The sequence below is a fragment of the Lontra canadensis genome, unplaced genomic scaffold, assembly GCF_010015895.1.
Source record: "Lontra canadensis isolate GAN:19392208 unplaced genomic scaffold, GSC_riverotter_1.0 scaffold65, whole genome shotgun sequence".
NCBI classification, from domain to species: Eukaryota; Metazoa; Chordata; class Mammalia; order Carnivora; family Mustelidae; genus Lontra; species Lontra canadensis.
In genome coordinates, this window is record NW_022631059.1 from 1,527,393 (window position 1) to 1,543,217 (window position 15,825).

Below are 15,825 nucleotides of genomic sequence, written 5' to 3' on the forward strand. Positions count from 1 at the left end.
CCTGTGTCCTCAGCTAATGGCGCGCACGGCACCGGTCGGATATCGGGTGCGTTCCGTCGTGAACCAACGGCTCCCGCACTGAGCAGCCAAGTCTGGGAACAGTGCAGGAGGCGTCGCCCCTACTGCGTTGCTCAGACGGGGGCATTCGAGAAGAGCCTTGTGGCTGGGAAGGCTCCCTGTCCCAGCGTCCTCATGTCCCCTCCGTAGGGCGGGCCGGCCTCTGGGACCGCAGCCAGCTCGGGCGATGACGTGTCAGGGATCCGGAGTCTGTGCCCCCCGCGCGGGGTCCCGCGTGCAGGTTAGGGTTCCGCCCCACCAAGTCGGGAGGCTCAGCTGCATGGCCACGGGCTCCTCGGCACTTAGAGGTACTGAGGAAGGGTGGGGAGCCCAGCTCAGCTGGTCAGCACGCTGGCAGGTGCAGGAGGCCCCGGCGGGGAGCAGATCAGCAGGAGGCGCACACGTCCGACACGTCCGACACGTCCGAGGTCCCGGCCCGCGGCTGGAGAGGGAGCGCCAGGGACAGCGCAAGGCAAAGCAGCAACTTTCTTCTCTCCACCCAGAGCCGCGTCAGGGTGGTCACTTTTGGGCGACGGGCCCGGTGGCTACCAGCGGAGCTCGGCACCCACGTGCCGGCTGTGGAGCTCCTGCAGGCGCAGCAGCAGCGCCTCCAAGTTCTCCCCAGTCGCGGCCGACAGGGCGATGACGCTCGGGCCCAGGCAGGCGCGCAGCTGGGGCAGAGCCGCTCGGGCCTGCGGGAGGTCGATCTTATTTGCCACGACCACATGCGGTCGCTCCGACAGGCCGGCTTCATATTTCTCCAGCTCGAACTTCAGGTCCTCCACCTGCGTCCACGGCTCCGGCTCCGACAGATCCACGACAAACAGGAGGAATGGGCAGCGCTGGATGTGCCTGAGGAAGGCGCTCCCCAGGCCCTGGTTCTGGTGCGCACCCCGGATGATGCCTGGGATGTCGGCCACTGCAGGGCACAGAGAACAGAGGGGCTGCGGGGACAGGCCTGGCTCCCTGTGGGCCCTGCGCGCCGCGCCTTGAAGGGGATGCGGTCAGGCCACCCACCACCCCAGGCGCTTGTGCTCTCAGCTCTGCAGGGGCACCGAGGGGTGTGGGTGACAGGCCGGCTGGCTTCACACGGAATACTTAACACGGGCCAGCCTCTGGCTTTAGAAATGATTCAGAAAAGGGGGAAATGCTTCCTGTCAACTTAAGAACCGGATTCCTGGTGGCGAGTCCGAGCACTCGGCCGATCTAAGGAGCCGTAGGAGCAGCCCAAGCGGCAGCTTACTGGTTTTAATGGGTACATCATCTTCTGGGAAAAAGTTTTCTTGTCTCAAAATGGTACAGGGAAGCTTTTCGAGTCACATGTCGTCTCCGCAATGGAGGCTGGGAGACCAGAGGTGGCGGGACTTCCTCCGGTTAGAAAGCGACACATGGGTTCTGAACCCAGCCAGCAGAGGGCTGGGGGTCAGTGGGTTTGCCAGAACTACGAGTGCTGAACCGAGGAGAGACAGCGCTCCATCTTGGGTGGGAAGCTCTGAATTACATAATTCGTGCTTGGATGCCATCTCAGGCCAACCTCAGGCAGAACCCTGGAGCTCTACCTGCTATCTGCTGGTGGTCCTCACAGTGAACAATCCCAACGTGGGGCTTTAGAGTGGTGAACGGGTAGGAAGCCACAGCGGGTCTCGCGTTCGAAATGGCCCGGAGGAGGGAAGACTTCCCAACATTGGGGAACCCAACCTGGAGCAAAGGCAAACCAACCTTATCACCTCAGGGCGCCCATGCCTGGCCAAGGTCGGGGAGCAGGGACACGTAGGAGTGTGGGCTCCTGAGTGCGCACACAGGGCCTCCCTGGGAGGGGCGGTGCCACCAAGCTGTCCCTCATGCCCAGGCTGGAGGCACGTGTCAGCACCAGGGCCGGACTTTCTCTTGCTCTGTTGCAGAAATGCCACCTCCTCCCCGCTCCAGATGATACCCACCATTCCAGCGTGGGCCATCGTCTTGAGCTCCAGGAAGAGGATGCGTTCTTGACCGGGCCGTCCAGGGGTGCAAGTCACAGGTGCGCGGTTCTCGTTGGCCAGGAAAAAGCGGTTACCTTTTCCTCCTGCCCCGCCCAGAGCAGCCATGTACTCATCACCCGGGCGCGACAGGTCAGCCACGACTTCCTTTCCCTCCTTCACTAACGTGCCCACTGGGACCTGAAAAGAAAGTGCTTATAGGAGAGCAAATGCATGGGGCAGAGCGCTCTGCGCGCCTGTGTCCACGTTTGGAAGAAGGGCGCGTGGCAGAGGGGCGGGGGCACCACTAGGTCCCCCTTTGCGGAGTTCTGAAGCAGCAGGAAAAGGTCCCAGCCTTCAAAGGGACTTTACGAGGCTGTGACAGCCCTGCACACAGCACAAATGGCTTTTTGAAATAGTGTTTCTCAAACATTAGGGTGGATGGGAGCTTTTGGAAAACACTTGGATAATCTGAGAGGAGCCAAGTCTCCACCCCCAGAGATGCCCTGGGAGGGTAAGGATAGACTAACGGTGGGCTCCTGGGGTCTTGCCCTTAACTCTATAATTTCATGATTTTTGAACAGGTCATACATGCACATGGCATAAAGTGAGCACCAAGCGCCACCCCCGGGCTTTGCTTCATGGAGGGCAGCTGCATGGCCAAGACAGGGGGGCCCCGGGAGGCAGGCAGGGGCGGGCTCTGCAGCCTTCGGCTCACCAGGACGTAGAGGAGGGCGCCGCTGCGCCCGAAGCAGTTCTTCCTGCCACCGGACTCTCCGTGGAAACCCTGGTACCGAGACAGCACTGAGGACAGCGACTTGACTTGCCGGTCAGCTGTGACATAGAGCAAGGACCTTCACCACCCTTGGCTTAAAAGCACAACCATCTGTACACTATCCATTTAAGGACACAGGGAGCGCACAGGGAGCCATGGCGTGAAGTCAAGGCACAAGCGACCCAACTGGCAATGTGACTTTTTTTTAGAAAGCAAAAGTTCTCATTTTAAGAAAACACCATTTCTGAAAAAGTCAGACTTTGCCACGATACCATCATCAGAGTACCAGCTGTCGCACTGTATCGTGTCTTGACCGCTGACTACGTCGCCGCCTTACCCAGCGCTCGTCCCCCAGCGCTCGGCGTAATCAAGAGCCTCCCAGCGCATCCGGGGCGAGTGACGCGGGCCCTGCCCTTTGCCTTCCGGCCTAGCGCTAGAGCCCCTGAGCGTAAATGAGCTTTGTGTCCCGAAATTTAACATCACCCACCATTGCAACTGGTTTAAGGAACTTTTAAAATGTGAACATCCGTATAATGTCACCAAAATGGCGTCCGTCCGGCGGTTCTTGAATCCAAATCCGCGTGAGGATGAGAAGGAGGGGGAAAGGCCCCGCCCCAAAGGTGAGCAGACACAGTGCTCCTCCCCCAATGGCCCCTTGCAGCACGTGCCTCTCAGGACGACGTGGCCACCGTTGCCTCCATCGCCACCATCTGGGCCTCCAAACTCCTTCCGGGGCTCGCTATGGAAGCAGCTCACCCCGTCGCCGCCACGGCCCCCGCAGACGAGCACCCGGCGGTGGTCCACGAAATGTCTCTTCTGCAGGGAGCACAGCGAGCCCGGTCATTACCCACGCTGCAATCCCTCCAGGGACCGCGCAGCGTGCGAAATGTACCTTTTGTATCTGTGACAGGTTTTAAAACGAGAAGTTAATGATACTAAACTGCTAATTTCGCCTACGATGCAAGTGTGAGAAAGTTTCCACAAGTCACTACTGTTTATAGGCAAATGTCGGTCAACGCGCTGGAAGTGAAAACTGGTCAACAGGTAGGAAAGGCAGCCTGAGGAAATCAGGAGCTATTAGGAAATCCTCCTTAAATAAAGCATCTTTCCATCTTTCCTCAAATAGTCACTGAACAAAAACATTACAGAAACACCAGGTTTTTGCTCCTGGAAAGACGCAATAATGAACGGGAGTCCTGGGGGGCAAGCGGGCTCCTAACTCAGGAGCTGACTGCGGAGGGCTGTGCTCACAGCAGCGGAGCACACAGAACTGCTCTCAGAGCAAGCTTTTCTCTGGGCTCCTCAGGGAGGCACACTCTAGCTACAGAATGAGGACTGACGAACTGGGTTCACATTTAAAAAACATGAGCTCATCCTACGAGAAGGTCAGCTCTCCGAGGCGCCTGGGTTCCAGAGGCCAGGCTGTGACCGCTAGCGAGCCCACCCACCGGCTGCACGCGTGGGCACGGACAGCCCCTCTGCCAGGACCCAACATGTTGGCATTTCTAACCACTACTCCATAAGCAGATTAAAAAAAAAAAAAATACACAAGTATTTTAAGATTCTCTGGCACCACCACATGGAAAAAACACGAATTACTATTTCAAAAACTCAATGTCTAATTTTGTTATATGCCAACATCATCAACATCAACCTGATGGGAAAAAAGCACAACTGGTGAGCATTTTAGGGGAGGAAAAGCTTGGATTGAATTTTTACCGTCTGGGGAAGAGATGAGACCCCTAAGGAACACTGAGCCACGTGGCCGGCAAACACAGCCTCGGCGAGCAGGGAGGTGCCTACGGGGAGACGCTGTTTGCCCTGATAATGCTTAGCGGAGCCCCCTCCCCCATTCAGGAGAAAGTGAAGGGTCGTAAACACTTATTTTCTTGAATTTAATCAAAGATCATTCATGTTTTCAATACAAGGTTGTGATAAACAACAAACACCAGGTAAGGCTTAAAGAACTATGAAACTGAAGGCCTAGCCCTCCCCTCCCCAGATCTTTTCAATTAAGAAATGGCCACACATCCTTAAGAATGTACCTAGCACCCAAGTCAGACGCACAGGCGAGTGCTGAAGTGTGCGGCCTCCCAGCTGAAGGCACGGAACATAGCTGAAGCTTCTGGAGCCCCTGATGCTCGCCCTGGTCTTCGCAGGGTTCACGAGAACTGGGGGCTCGGGGCACACAGGCTCTCATCCCACTCCCGCACATTCAGGAAGCTACACGTGTCCCCTCCGTCTCACACTCAGAATGAGCCGGATGCCGAGAACTCAAAACAACGCCCTGCGCTTTCTCAGGGGGGAACGTGGCAGGTGTCCTTCACGGTCAAAAGCCTCACCAGTTTTTTCTCGGAGAGCAGTTTCTTCCTGGGGGGTTCCCGGTGCTTGGCGTGGTCCCCACAGCTGTCTGAGAGCAGCCTGGGAGAAGGGGGCCACAGCCGGACCGGAGTCCAGCGCCCCACGCCCCCAGGCACAGTCCTCGGTCCTAGTGAGAGAAGCCTCGAAGGCACCATGGCTTCCTAACAAAAATCAAATTGGCAAAGTCAGACACTTGGTTTAAAGGTGCAGCCAGACAGAACTCAAGGCCAGGCCCGTGCACGGCGTGTCTCCCGCTGTGGTGCTGAAACACACCAGCCGACCGAGGGCCAGGACGTCCTTCCGTCTCTCACCACTTTGAGCTGAGCCGGCAAAGCTCGCCTGCCTTCATCAGGCTGTCACCTGGGAGCAAGACGACAATTTAAACTGTTAAATCTCCTCTAACACCAGATATGCATGCTCCTTTGTGGGTTTTCAAATATCTGATCAATGAAAACATTAACCAAAAAACCTGAGCCTCAAATAAAAACTTCTTAAAAATAAAACACCCAATTACTCAAACGTTAGTGGGTTAGTTTGTACCACTTAAAACCAGCTGAACGGGAAGGTGGTGAGAATACCAAGTATGGAGTGTGGCTGTGATTCCCCCTTCGCCCCTCCTCCCCCGTGTGAGCCAGGGGGCACCCTTCCGTGTGCGGCCCCACCCTGTGCATCTGTCAGGGGACAGGGCTGGGAGGACAGGCCAGTTAATGCCCAGCAGGCCGCCCATGTGCATGCTGAGTCAACGTGAGCCACTTCTCCTTAACCAGGAGCTGCTCACACCAGTCCCTGTTCATTCAACAGCCCATAATAGCTACACATCCCACAGGTGCCAAGGACAGATGGGAGGCAGTCCGGGGCCTGGCCCTCCAGGGGGCAACACCCCTTCTCCCTTTGCTGTGAGTGCCTGATACCCACCCACTCTCAGGCATCCCCGCTGTGTGGGCATTTCCATAAAAGAAAAGCGGGTAGGCTTTCCTCCCGTTTCTAGGTGTGAAACGTACGTGCAGGTAGGAATATAAATGCACATGTCATATTTAGAGTCATTATAAAGCCACTACGTGTTTAACACAGCAGAAGAACAGAATTCAGTTTTCCTTAGACGTCCCTCATGCGTCTCCTGCTCCACAACTCACGTTCTGCCTGGAAGGGGAACATCCTTTGTGGGAATTTTTCTCTTAGCAAGGCACTACAAAATTTGGTTCTCATTTGGAAACAATCGCAGTTACGGAAAGGCGGGAGTTTGGGGGCGAGGGCTCTTTCCTTCCCAAAAAACCTGCAGGGAAGCTGCCAACCTTCCTCCCCCCATCCCACCCCGGAACACCCCATGGGGGCTCCCTGCGCCCACGGGCATCATCCCCTACGGAGCTGGGCGACCTCTGCAAGCAGGCCACCAGCCATACTCACCCCCACCCCTCCGCGGGGGTCTTCAGCTTCTTTAGCCTGGAATGTTCTCCAGCCTTTCCTTGGCTCTCGTGCCCGCGACACCTGCATGGCCACAGGACAGGCGTCTTTCAGCATGTCTGTGTCCCCGTTTGACGGCCACTCCCCTTGTGACAAGAATGTCCCACAAGCCCCGTGGAGGACTGGGTTTCCTTGGTCCCTTCCTGCCGTGCTTTAAGCTGCAGCCCTCGGGGGTCCCTGCCGGCTCCCCTTGTCCTCCTAAGCTTCCTGTTTATTCATTCCCATGGGCTCGTGCTTCTTATTTTACTCAGTGAGCCCAACTCTGTGATTTATTTATTTTTGATCTTCAAATGGTCTTCAGCTTGGCCAGAGTGGCAACCCATCAATCTCAGAGCACTTTCCTGCTTCGTGACACAAAATGTTCTGGGCTCGCTTCACACTCTCCCCAGGTGACCCAGGGCCAGCCTTGACTCAAGCAGCCCTAGTTGCTTCGGGTAGAGGATGGGATTCGGAAGCCCCCTGCATGCGGCAGGCCGCTGGGGTGTTGCTGCCTGCAGGCTCAGTGGGCCAAGAGCAGACAAAGGTGCACACACCCACACACACCCTCCCGCCGCCCCCGGCCTATGCCCATCCCCTCAGCAGGAGTGCAGCAACTGCAGGAAACCATGAGTTCACCCTATGTGCCTGATTCCACACCACAGGGCTCATGCTAGTTTTCAGTCTTGACAACCTCATTCTGACTGCCAGAATCCTGGCTTCCAACATCTTTGACATGTTTGTTTGTTGGCTCAGTCCCCATCGTAGCCAAACCTTCCCCGCAGGGATACCCTCCTGTTATCGTGCTGTAAGTGCACCGTTTTAAAGCAAACTTTTACTTGGGCATTATTGTATGTATGTGAGAGCGCATGGAGTGTGTAGCATGTGCAGGAGTGGGGCAGAGGGAGAGAATCCCAAGCAGGTTCCATGCCCAGTGTGGAACCTGACGCAGGACTTGATCTCAAGACCCCTGAGATCATGACCGGAGCCAAAACCAAGAGTCGGATGCTTAATGGACTGAGCCACCCAGGCGCCCCTATCTGGTAATGATTTTAGATTCACAAAAACGTGAAAGATACTCCCATATACCTCTTAGCTGGTTTCCCCTAGTATCAGCACCCTACATGACCTGGGTACGTTTGTCCAAACTAAAAAACCAGCTTGGGTACTTTCATTAAACTCCAGATGGCATTTGAATTTCACCAGTTTCCCCACTAACATCGCTTTCTCTTTTCCAGAGCCAGATCCAGGACCCCATACAGCATGAAGCCATCTGGAATGCTGTGTTTAGAGTCCTGAAAGGGCCCCGCGCCCAGCTTCACACATTTGGTGACAACACCTTTCAGGAGGGGAAGTGAAACACGACAGGCTCAGATGGTGGAAAGGCAGACATCACTGCCAATCTACTCGCTTTACAAGAAATGCTGCAGAAAGTTCTCCAGGTGAAGAAAAATGGCACCAGAGGGAAATCCGGATCTTTAGGAATGGAGGGCAGCAACAGAAACTGAACGCACAAGACCACCTCCTTTTAACTTTATTTTTTTAAAGACTTATTTTATTTAAAAGCGAGTGAGAGCGCACAGGGGGGAGGGGCAGGAGGAGAGAGAGAATCTCAAGCAGACTCCCCACTGAGTGCAGAGCCTGATGTGGGCCCAATCCCAGGACCCTGAAATCACAACCTGAGCCAAAATCAAGAGTCGACGCTTAACTGACGGAGCCACCCATGCGCCCCCCAAAATTAAATATTATGGTAAGAAAGACTGAATTATAGCATCACTCTGATTTATAATATCATGGGTGTTTAATGCAGGCAGAGGTCCTACATGTGAAAGTGGAGGATCAGGACGGGACTGCAGGGATTGTGTTTGGGTGCAAACAGCCTGCATTTCCATGACGTGGCGCAGTCTGGGCGCTAAGCAGGCAAGGACAGGCGAGGACAGGCTGGAGCGGCCCCCGGCATGCAGTACAGAGCCAGCCACGGAGCCGATGAGCAGATGACAGGGGACGCTTGGAAAGCACTCCAACGACTCAGAAGGACGGGGCTAACAGAACAAAGATGGGACAGACAACAGTCCAATAGTGTGCTCTGACCTAACCAGGTAAGGGAAGACGTCCGAGCACGACACACAGCCGCTCGCCAGGGAAACCAAGCAGCTACAGCTGCGCACGACGGGCACTTCCAAGTACATCAAGCAAAATCTGACAGAATTAAAGGGAGAAACAAACCATCCCACAAGGACAGGAGGGGTGTCAGTGCCGTTCTCTCTGGAAGTGATAAAGGAGCTCAAAACCGAACAACTGAACCACCAAAAGCAGTGAAGATGCCAACGGCCTGAGCACGGCCCCCCACACTGTGGGTCCGACCGCACAGAGCGGACGCCCGTCCGTGGGGAAGGTGAGCGCCGCCAGCTGTGCAGGTGGGTACAGAGTGTCGTCCAACTGCAACAGAACTGCGGCCGGTGAGGGCCAAGAACCCAAGGAAACCCCGACCACACGGAGATCAGACAACATCGCTGCGCGCAATCCAGCAGGTAAAAGACGACCCCAAGCAAGAAACGAGAGACTATCCTGACCGGCACGGAAGGAGAGCACAGGGACCATAGTCTCCGGGACGCTCGGAGCTCTGGGTGCTCACACTGGCAAAGGGGGACCTAAACCCAGGAGCTGGGATCAGGAAACCCGAGAAGAGCAAAGCGGAAGGCAGGACACAATGAAGAGCCAAACAAGCAGGACCGGACGCCGACAGAGACGGACAGGACCCGCCGGACAGCTCCCGAGAGTGACAAACCTCGCGTCAGACCCATCAAGAAAACAGCAAACACATCACCAATGTCAGGAATCTAAAACGCGTTTCACAACAAACCGTACAGATGCCGAAAGGGTGAGAGGACCCCATGGACCCATTTTCTTGAAAACGCAACTTACCAAGTAAACACAGAAAGAAACCGGAAATCAGCACCGTATCTACCAAAGAAGTGAAACTTACGGGAGAACACGCCCCAGACCACGCGCTGGACTCCACCGGCTTCCCCCGCAGATTCTAGAGCGCATTCAGGCAAGAAACGGAAGAAATAAGGAGCCATCTTACAGAGCTTCCTCAGAAAATGGAAGCGAGGTCACCACCCAGCTCGATGACCAAGGCCCATGGGACCCCAAACCAAAGCTGGTACTACTGACAAAGAAACTCGACAGCCCAGCACCCCTGGTGCACACAGATGCGGGGTCCTTCAGGGACAGGTGTCCGGTTGAGCCCAGGCCATGCCAGGGCCAAGGAGGGAGACTCCTGGAACTCAGGCTTCCCCCAGCAGGTCTGACCCCACCTCCCACTGGCAATCAACATGTGTGACAGCAGCCAACGGCCATTCACAACTGGGAAAATGAAATGCTGCAGCAGCTGAGGAACAGGCGGGAACACCTCCAAACTGATATGGGGCATCCACCAAAGGCCGACGCGGCTGTCACGCTGCCTGGAGACTGACCTGTTACCCCGAGACGGAGAAAGGACCACTATGCTCTCCCTTCTAGGCAACCCGGTCTTGTAAACACTGCAGTAACAACTGAAAAAAGCGGGGGAGGTAGGCAGAAAATGACTGTTTCCGCAGAAAATGACTGTTTCCACAGAAAATCCCAAGAAAGATCTACAGAATGATGATTAAAATGATTTAACCAAGGCTGCAGGTTACACAGTTAATACACAAAAATCACTTGCGTTCTTACACACTCCCAGTGAACAACTAGAAAATAACATTAGGAAACAATCTCAGGGGCTCCTGGGTGGCTCAGTGGGTTAAGCCCCTGCCTTCAGCTCAGGCCATGATCTCGGGGTCCTGGGATGGAGTCTGGGATCCCTGTCCAGCGGGGAGCCTGCTTTCCCTCTCTCTGCCTACTTGTGATCTCTGTCTCTGTCAAATAAATAAATATATTTTTAAAAAAAGAAAGAAAGAAAGAGAGAAAGAAAAGAGTTGCACTCACAGCCAGGAGCACTGCACGCGTAAGCTGCCCACAAACGAGCTGAACAATCAACACTGGAGACCTCCACCTCACTACCTGCAAAATGCTGATCTGAGTATTTTTAGGACGACCTCATTGGGTGCTCCTAACACCCCTGTAAGGACGGACTTTCATTCCCCCCACCCTGCAGATGAGGACGTGGAGCGACTCACCCGCGGCCTGCCCTATCAGATGGGACGGCAGGAGAGGAGTGTGAAACGAGCAAAGGGAAAAGACAACTCAGCCGTCATGTCTACCAGCGCACCCACAGCTCAGCCCACTGCAGAGCCGGACGGCCCACCCGGCCGCCATGGACGGCCGGCACAGGGCTCCGCCGTGAAACCGGGGGGCACCTAGCACACAGGAGGTCATCCCTGTAGAGCCAGCCAGAGACCTGAGCTCCAAATCCCGCGCACCTGGAAGTGCTTCCTCCTTCCTGCCCTTCCGACCGTGTGTGGAAAGGCCCGCTGGAGGCGGAGGCGCAGGGCTTCCCCCGGCCAAGCCCCCCAGCGGGACTTGGATTCCCACGGCTGCTCCGTCTGTTTTCCTTGTAAAGCGGGCACTGCCCAGTGCGGCAGCCCTCGCCGCCCGCGGCCACCACGTTTAAACTCATCACAAACTAAAAACCAGAAAAAGCCTGTCCCTCGGTTACACGCGCCGGGTGTCAGGTGCTCGCGGCCACACGTGGCCAGCGGGTCGCACACGCGACACGTGCAGCACAGCGGAAAGCCCCACCGGACAGCGCTGCTCCGCCCCGTGGAAGTGAGAAAAGCTGGAACTCCCCCCGGAGCCCCCGTCTGCCGGGCCTGTTCCGCGGATACAAGGGCCGGAGCGCGGAGAAAGCCGCTCCAGGGTGCAGCGGCTCCACGACTACAGGGCGGGGCTTTCAAGGTGCCGGAAGGGCGGTCAGGGTGGCTCGGTGGCTTCGGGACCCGCCTCCCGATCTCGGCGCGGGTCTGGATCTCCTGGTCGCCGCGGTCCGGCCCCGCCGCGGGCTCCGCGCTGCGCGTAAACCTGCTCGAAAGTCGGCAGGAAGTGCACGTGCTGGGGAGGCGCGCAGCGGCCGGGCCGGGGCCCCACTTTCGCCCGAGCCGCTCGGGTCCGTGAAGAGCGAGGCTCCGTCCTACGGGTGCGCAGAAGGCAGCGTCTGCCGGGGCCGCCAGCCCGCCCGTCCCAGCGGCGGGGGAGCAGCCGGGGCGCTGCGCGAGGTCCGGCCCGGGCGAAAGCGCGGAGCCTGCCGCGGGCCTGCGCTCGCCCGCCCCCGCAGCGCCCCCGCCCCGACCGCAGCGCCCGCAGGCCGGTCCGGCGGGGGCGCCCCGGGCTCGCACGCTCGGAGGGACGCCGTGCTCCGCCCCGCCGGACCGGCCCGCGCCGGAAAGGGCCTCCTCGAGACGCGGCCGCAGGACAGCCGCAGGGAGCGGCACAGGCCCCCGGCCGCGTCCCTCCGCTCCGCGCGCGCCTCGAGGAGCCGGCCGGGCGCGAGCCGCCTCCCCGCACGCCGCCGCCGCCACAGGCCACCGCGCGGCCGCCGACTTCCGCGCACCCGAAGGCTCCTCACACGCTCGCGCGCGGGGCTCCACGCCGCCGCCCCGCCGCCTGCGCCCGAGCCCCCCCGCGGCGCTCCCGGGCCGCGCCCCCGCCTCCTCAGCGCGAGGCACCGAAGCCCTCCTGCGCCCCCACGGGCGGCGCCCACGCCCGCACTCACCTCTTCGGAAGGCTACGTCACTTCCGGGGTCTCGACCGGGACCGTGAGGCTACTTCCGGTGCTGGACCCGCCCCCGGCACGGCCGCGCCTGCGCAGGGCCGGCCCAGCGCGCGTGAGCGGAAGACGCGGCCAAGCCCCGCCCATGCCTTTGGACCCGAGGGGGGTAGCTTTTCCTCTACCTGTGAGGAGGCGCAGGGTTGGAGGTACCGGATCGCCCCGGTCAGACACACGCTTGCCACTCGGGTCAGGCGACCGCCTCCCCCGTCAGACCGTGGCCGCCCCCATCAGAAAGACACCCGCAGCTCTCCCCCGAACCCCGTCAGCCGCCTCCCCGGTGTCCGGACAGACACCCACCTCCCCCCTCAGACAGACAGCCGGCTCCCCCCTCAGACACACACCTGCCTCCCCCATCAGGCACTGGCTGGCTCTGTCAGCTCCCTTCCCCGTCAGACACCTGCCTCCTCAGACACCTGCCTCCCCCATCAGACACCAGCCTTCCCTGTCAGACAGCTGCCACTATCATTGGACACACACCCACCTCCCCTGTTAGACACCAGCTGTCCATGTCAGACAGACGCCTGCCTCCATCAGATACCGGCTGTCCCTGTCAGACAGACAGCCTCTGCCCGCATCAGACACTGGCTGCACCCATCAGACAGACACCCACCTCCCCCACCAGACATCCGCTGTCCCTGTCAGACACTTGCCTCCCCCCTCAGACAGCCATTGCTGTCACACACCCACCTTCCCTATCAGACACCTGCCTCCTCCACCAGACACCAGCTGTCCCTGCCAGACAGACACCTGCCACCCCCCTCAGACAGCCATTGCCATTGCACACTTGCCTCCCCCATCAGACAGACATCTGCCTCCATCAGACACTGGCTGTCCCTGTCAGACAACCTCTGCCCCCATCAGACACCTGCTGCACCCATCAGACAGACACCCACCTCCCCCGTCAGACACCAGCTGTCCCTGTCAGACATCTGCTGCCTGTCAGCTGCTACTGTCATCAGACACACATCCGTCACCCCCATGAGACACCTGTTAACCCCATCAGACACCCACAGCCCCCATCAGACACTGGCTTTCAGACAGTCGCCGCCATTGTCAGACACACACCCACCTCCGCTATCAGACAAACACCCACCTCCCCCATCAGACACTGGCTGTCCTTGTCAGGCACCTGCTGCCCCGTCAGGCAGGCACTTGCCTCCCATCGTATACCAGCCGTCCCGGTCAGACAGACATGGACATCCCCCTTCAGATCCTCACCTCCCGCCAGACAGGCATCTCCCTTCAGGCACTGGCTGCCCCCCATGACACCCACCTCCCCCATCAGACAGAAGCCCACTGCCCCCTCCATGATCAGGCGCTGGTCTGTTGGTCTGAACACAAAGCACAGAAACTCCCTGGTTAGGGTGGTTTTGAAGAACCAGTTTATTCATACATTACACCAAATCATAAGCAATTTATGGGCGCCAAACTCTGACTGGAAAAAAACGAACTGATAGGATGCTTTCCAGAAAATGTACTGTGCTCACAAGTAAGACGAATCTGACCTGTTCAATTAATAGGAATGAAGGAAGAGCTCCACAAATCTAAAGGGGGACGGCAGCAGCGGTGCCCCGCTCGGAGCACCTGCTCGCACAAACACTGGCGGAACCGGGGGCCACGAGCACTGGGGGCCTTTCAGCAGCTCGAGTCCCAATCCACCACGCACCGGGGCAAGGCTCTGCAGCCGCTGTGAGTGTGTCAGCACTTCTGGACACCGTGGGCATGTCTCAAATCCACAACCTGCTGGGGGTCAGGGACATCACAGGAAGAAGGAGCGCCGACATCCGGGTCTTCTTTGCATGTCCCCTGGCCTTCTGTGGAAGCAGTCACAAACAACAAAGCACCATCGACCACACTGCACAAACAACTCACTTCAGCCTAAGTTTTTGCAAACATATTACAGAAGAGAAGATAGAATACGTTTAATGAAAAAGAACTGCTGGCATCACTTTTCCCCCACAATATTACATAAAAATGGACAACACATTAAATAAACATTCTGTTATTAATCATTAAATATATTAATACCAAAAATCATGTATAAATTAGGAAATAAATGTACAAACTATTTCACAAAGTGCTTTTTAAAATATATACACAACATTCAAGAAATTCTTAATGTAAGACATTTCAGATTGAAGTTTTGGGATAAGTTCAAGTGTCCTTTTCTTTCAAAAAGTATTAATACAGCACTTAAAAAAACCACACACACACATAAAAGGCATATTTGCAGATTGGCAAGGAATAAAAATAAACGACTTTCACAGTTATCTCGAATGTTTAACATTTTCAATGGGGAATTTTAGTCCCCGATTGAGTCTGCAAATTAGTCCTATGAAAACTGCCAAGAAAGATCAGAAGAAAAGCGAGGGAGGCGCCTCCCTAAATGAAATTGCTAACGTCTGTGTCATTTAGCAATTAAGAACACTCAGTTCACCGACTTAACATAAATACATATTTTTAAGCCCTTACCAGTGTCAAGAGTTTTTAAAACCCATATGCCTCTAAGATAAACACTCCTATCCCAGCATCTGTGATTCTGTCCCCACAGAAGAGGGGAAAATAGCCTAGAATAGGACCGGTACTCATCTGGGGCAATCTTTAGTCTGTGCCTCAGTTCTTCATCTGTAAAATGGGAACAGTAATTGCCCTCATATTTCCCAGTGTGGACTGTCAGGATTCATTCAAGCAACAAAACAAAACAGAAACAACATAAAATACCTCGTAAACTGTAAACCATTCGACAGCTCTGGATAAATAATTACTTTACACTTTTAAAACATTTCTGAAACTTACCAATTCAAAAAATCATCTTCAGTAGACCTGATATGTCAAGAATTGTTTTTGTTTTTTCTTCAAATTTTCTTGTTCTTAGAAGTATGTCAGCATTTATCCGAAGATGTTTTTAAAGTATGCATGTGGGTATTACTGTCCAGGTAAAAGTTGCCAGAATGTCTCTATTACTAATTAGTGAAATACTGGGTTTTTCCTTTGACTATGCTTTTGCAAGTGAGCGGTCTTTACCGTTTGTATAGAATTTAAGTGGGATTCAATGTCCTAGGAATGTAAAATTTACTCAAATTTCCCCATATAAAACCCTTCCTTTTCGTTAGGAAGAACACAATAAAATTTGTGGCGTTCTTTTTAAAAATAAGACCTGAATTTCAGATAGCTCTAAAAGAAAAAGGACGCTTGCTTGGAGATCTGAACAAGGAGGTCCTGAAAGAAATAATATAAAACAAACAACTTGCCAACTGTTTGGGAAGTTTGGTATAAATATTTTATCAGTTTAGAATTGGGCGTATTAAATATTCAAATCCCAGAAACGACCATTGGAGAAACAAGGGCCAATGCCGGTCATTTCAGAGAACTGCCCTGTCTTTCCTTCAGGAACGACCCTCGTTCCTTCCCTGGGTTAGGCTAATTGTATGTTTATTTGGAATATGCTCATTGATCCCTCTTCACTTTTTAGTACAAAAACAGGACAT

The 15,825-nt window shown here is 55.6% G+C and overlaps 2 protein-coding genes across 3 annotated transcripts; one reads left to right on the plus strand and one right to left on the minus strand.

Annotated features, from left to right (window-relative positions):
- Positions 1-503: 503 nt before the first annotated feature.
- MTG2 (mitochondrial ribosome associated GTPase 2) lies at positions 504-12,307 on the minus strand. 2 transcript variants are annotated; one of them, XM_032878860.1, is made up of 7 exons: positions 12,281-12,307; positions 5,130-5,309; positions 3,456-3,603; positions 2,731-2,846; positions 1,995-2,213; positions 1,617-1,755; positions 504-976 (listed from the first exon to the last, which is right to left on the minus strand). In XM_032878860.1, exons 2-7 carry the CDS (start codon positions 5,301-5,303, stop codon positions 603-605), a joined length of 1,170 nt encoding a protein of 389 aa, XP_032734751.1. In that variant the 5' UTR covers positions 5,304-5,309; positions 12,281-12,307; the 3' UTR covers positions 504-602. The 2 variants fall into 2 exon arrangements, with proteins under 2 accessions (XP_032734751.1, XP_032734752.1); XM_032878861.1 differs by lacking the exon at positions 12,281-12,307 and adding an exon at positions 5,460-5,477.
- LOC116880009 (dapper homolog 3-like) lies at positions 7,710-14,030 on the plus strand. The gene is made up of 5 exons (XM_032878707.1): positions 7,710-7,718; positions 8,957-9,116; positions 10,727-10,911; positions 11,244-12,392; positions 13,977-14,030. Exons 1-5 carry the CDS (start codon positions 7,710-7,712, stop codon positions 14,028-14,030), a joined length of 1,557 nt encoding a protein of 518 aa, XP_032734598.1.
- Positions 14,031-15,825: the final 1,795 nt, after the last annotated feature.

Bases quoted from the DNA above. Each gene is read 5' to 3' on its own strand.
- MTG2 (XM_032878860.1), bottom strand. From the start codon at position 5,303: ATGGTGCCTTCGAGGCTTCTCTCACTAGGACCGAGGACTGTGCCTGGG. The intron at 2,847-3,455 runs GCACGTGCTGCA...TCTATGTCACAG, and splicing joins TGGCCACGTCGTCCTGAGAG to CTGACCGGCAAGTCAAGTCG. The intron at 2,214-2,730 runs GTGAGCCGAAGG...CTTTCTTTTCAG, and splicing joins GCGCCCTCCTCTACGTCCTG to GTCCCAGTGGGCACGTTAGT.
- LOC116880009 (XM_032878707.1), top strand. The intron at 9,117-10,726 runs GTAAAAGACGAC...CCCACCCTGCAG, and splicing joins CGCTGCGCGCAATCCAGCAG to ATGAGGACGTGGAGCGACTC. The intron at 12,393-13,976 runs GTGAGCGGAAGA...GGGGCCTTTCAG, and splicing joins GCAGGGCCGGCCCAGCGCGC to CAGCTCGAGTCCCAATCCAC.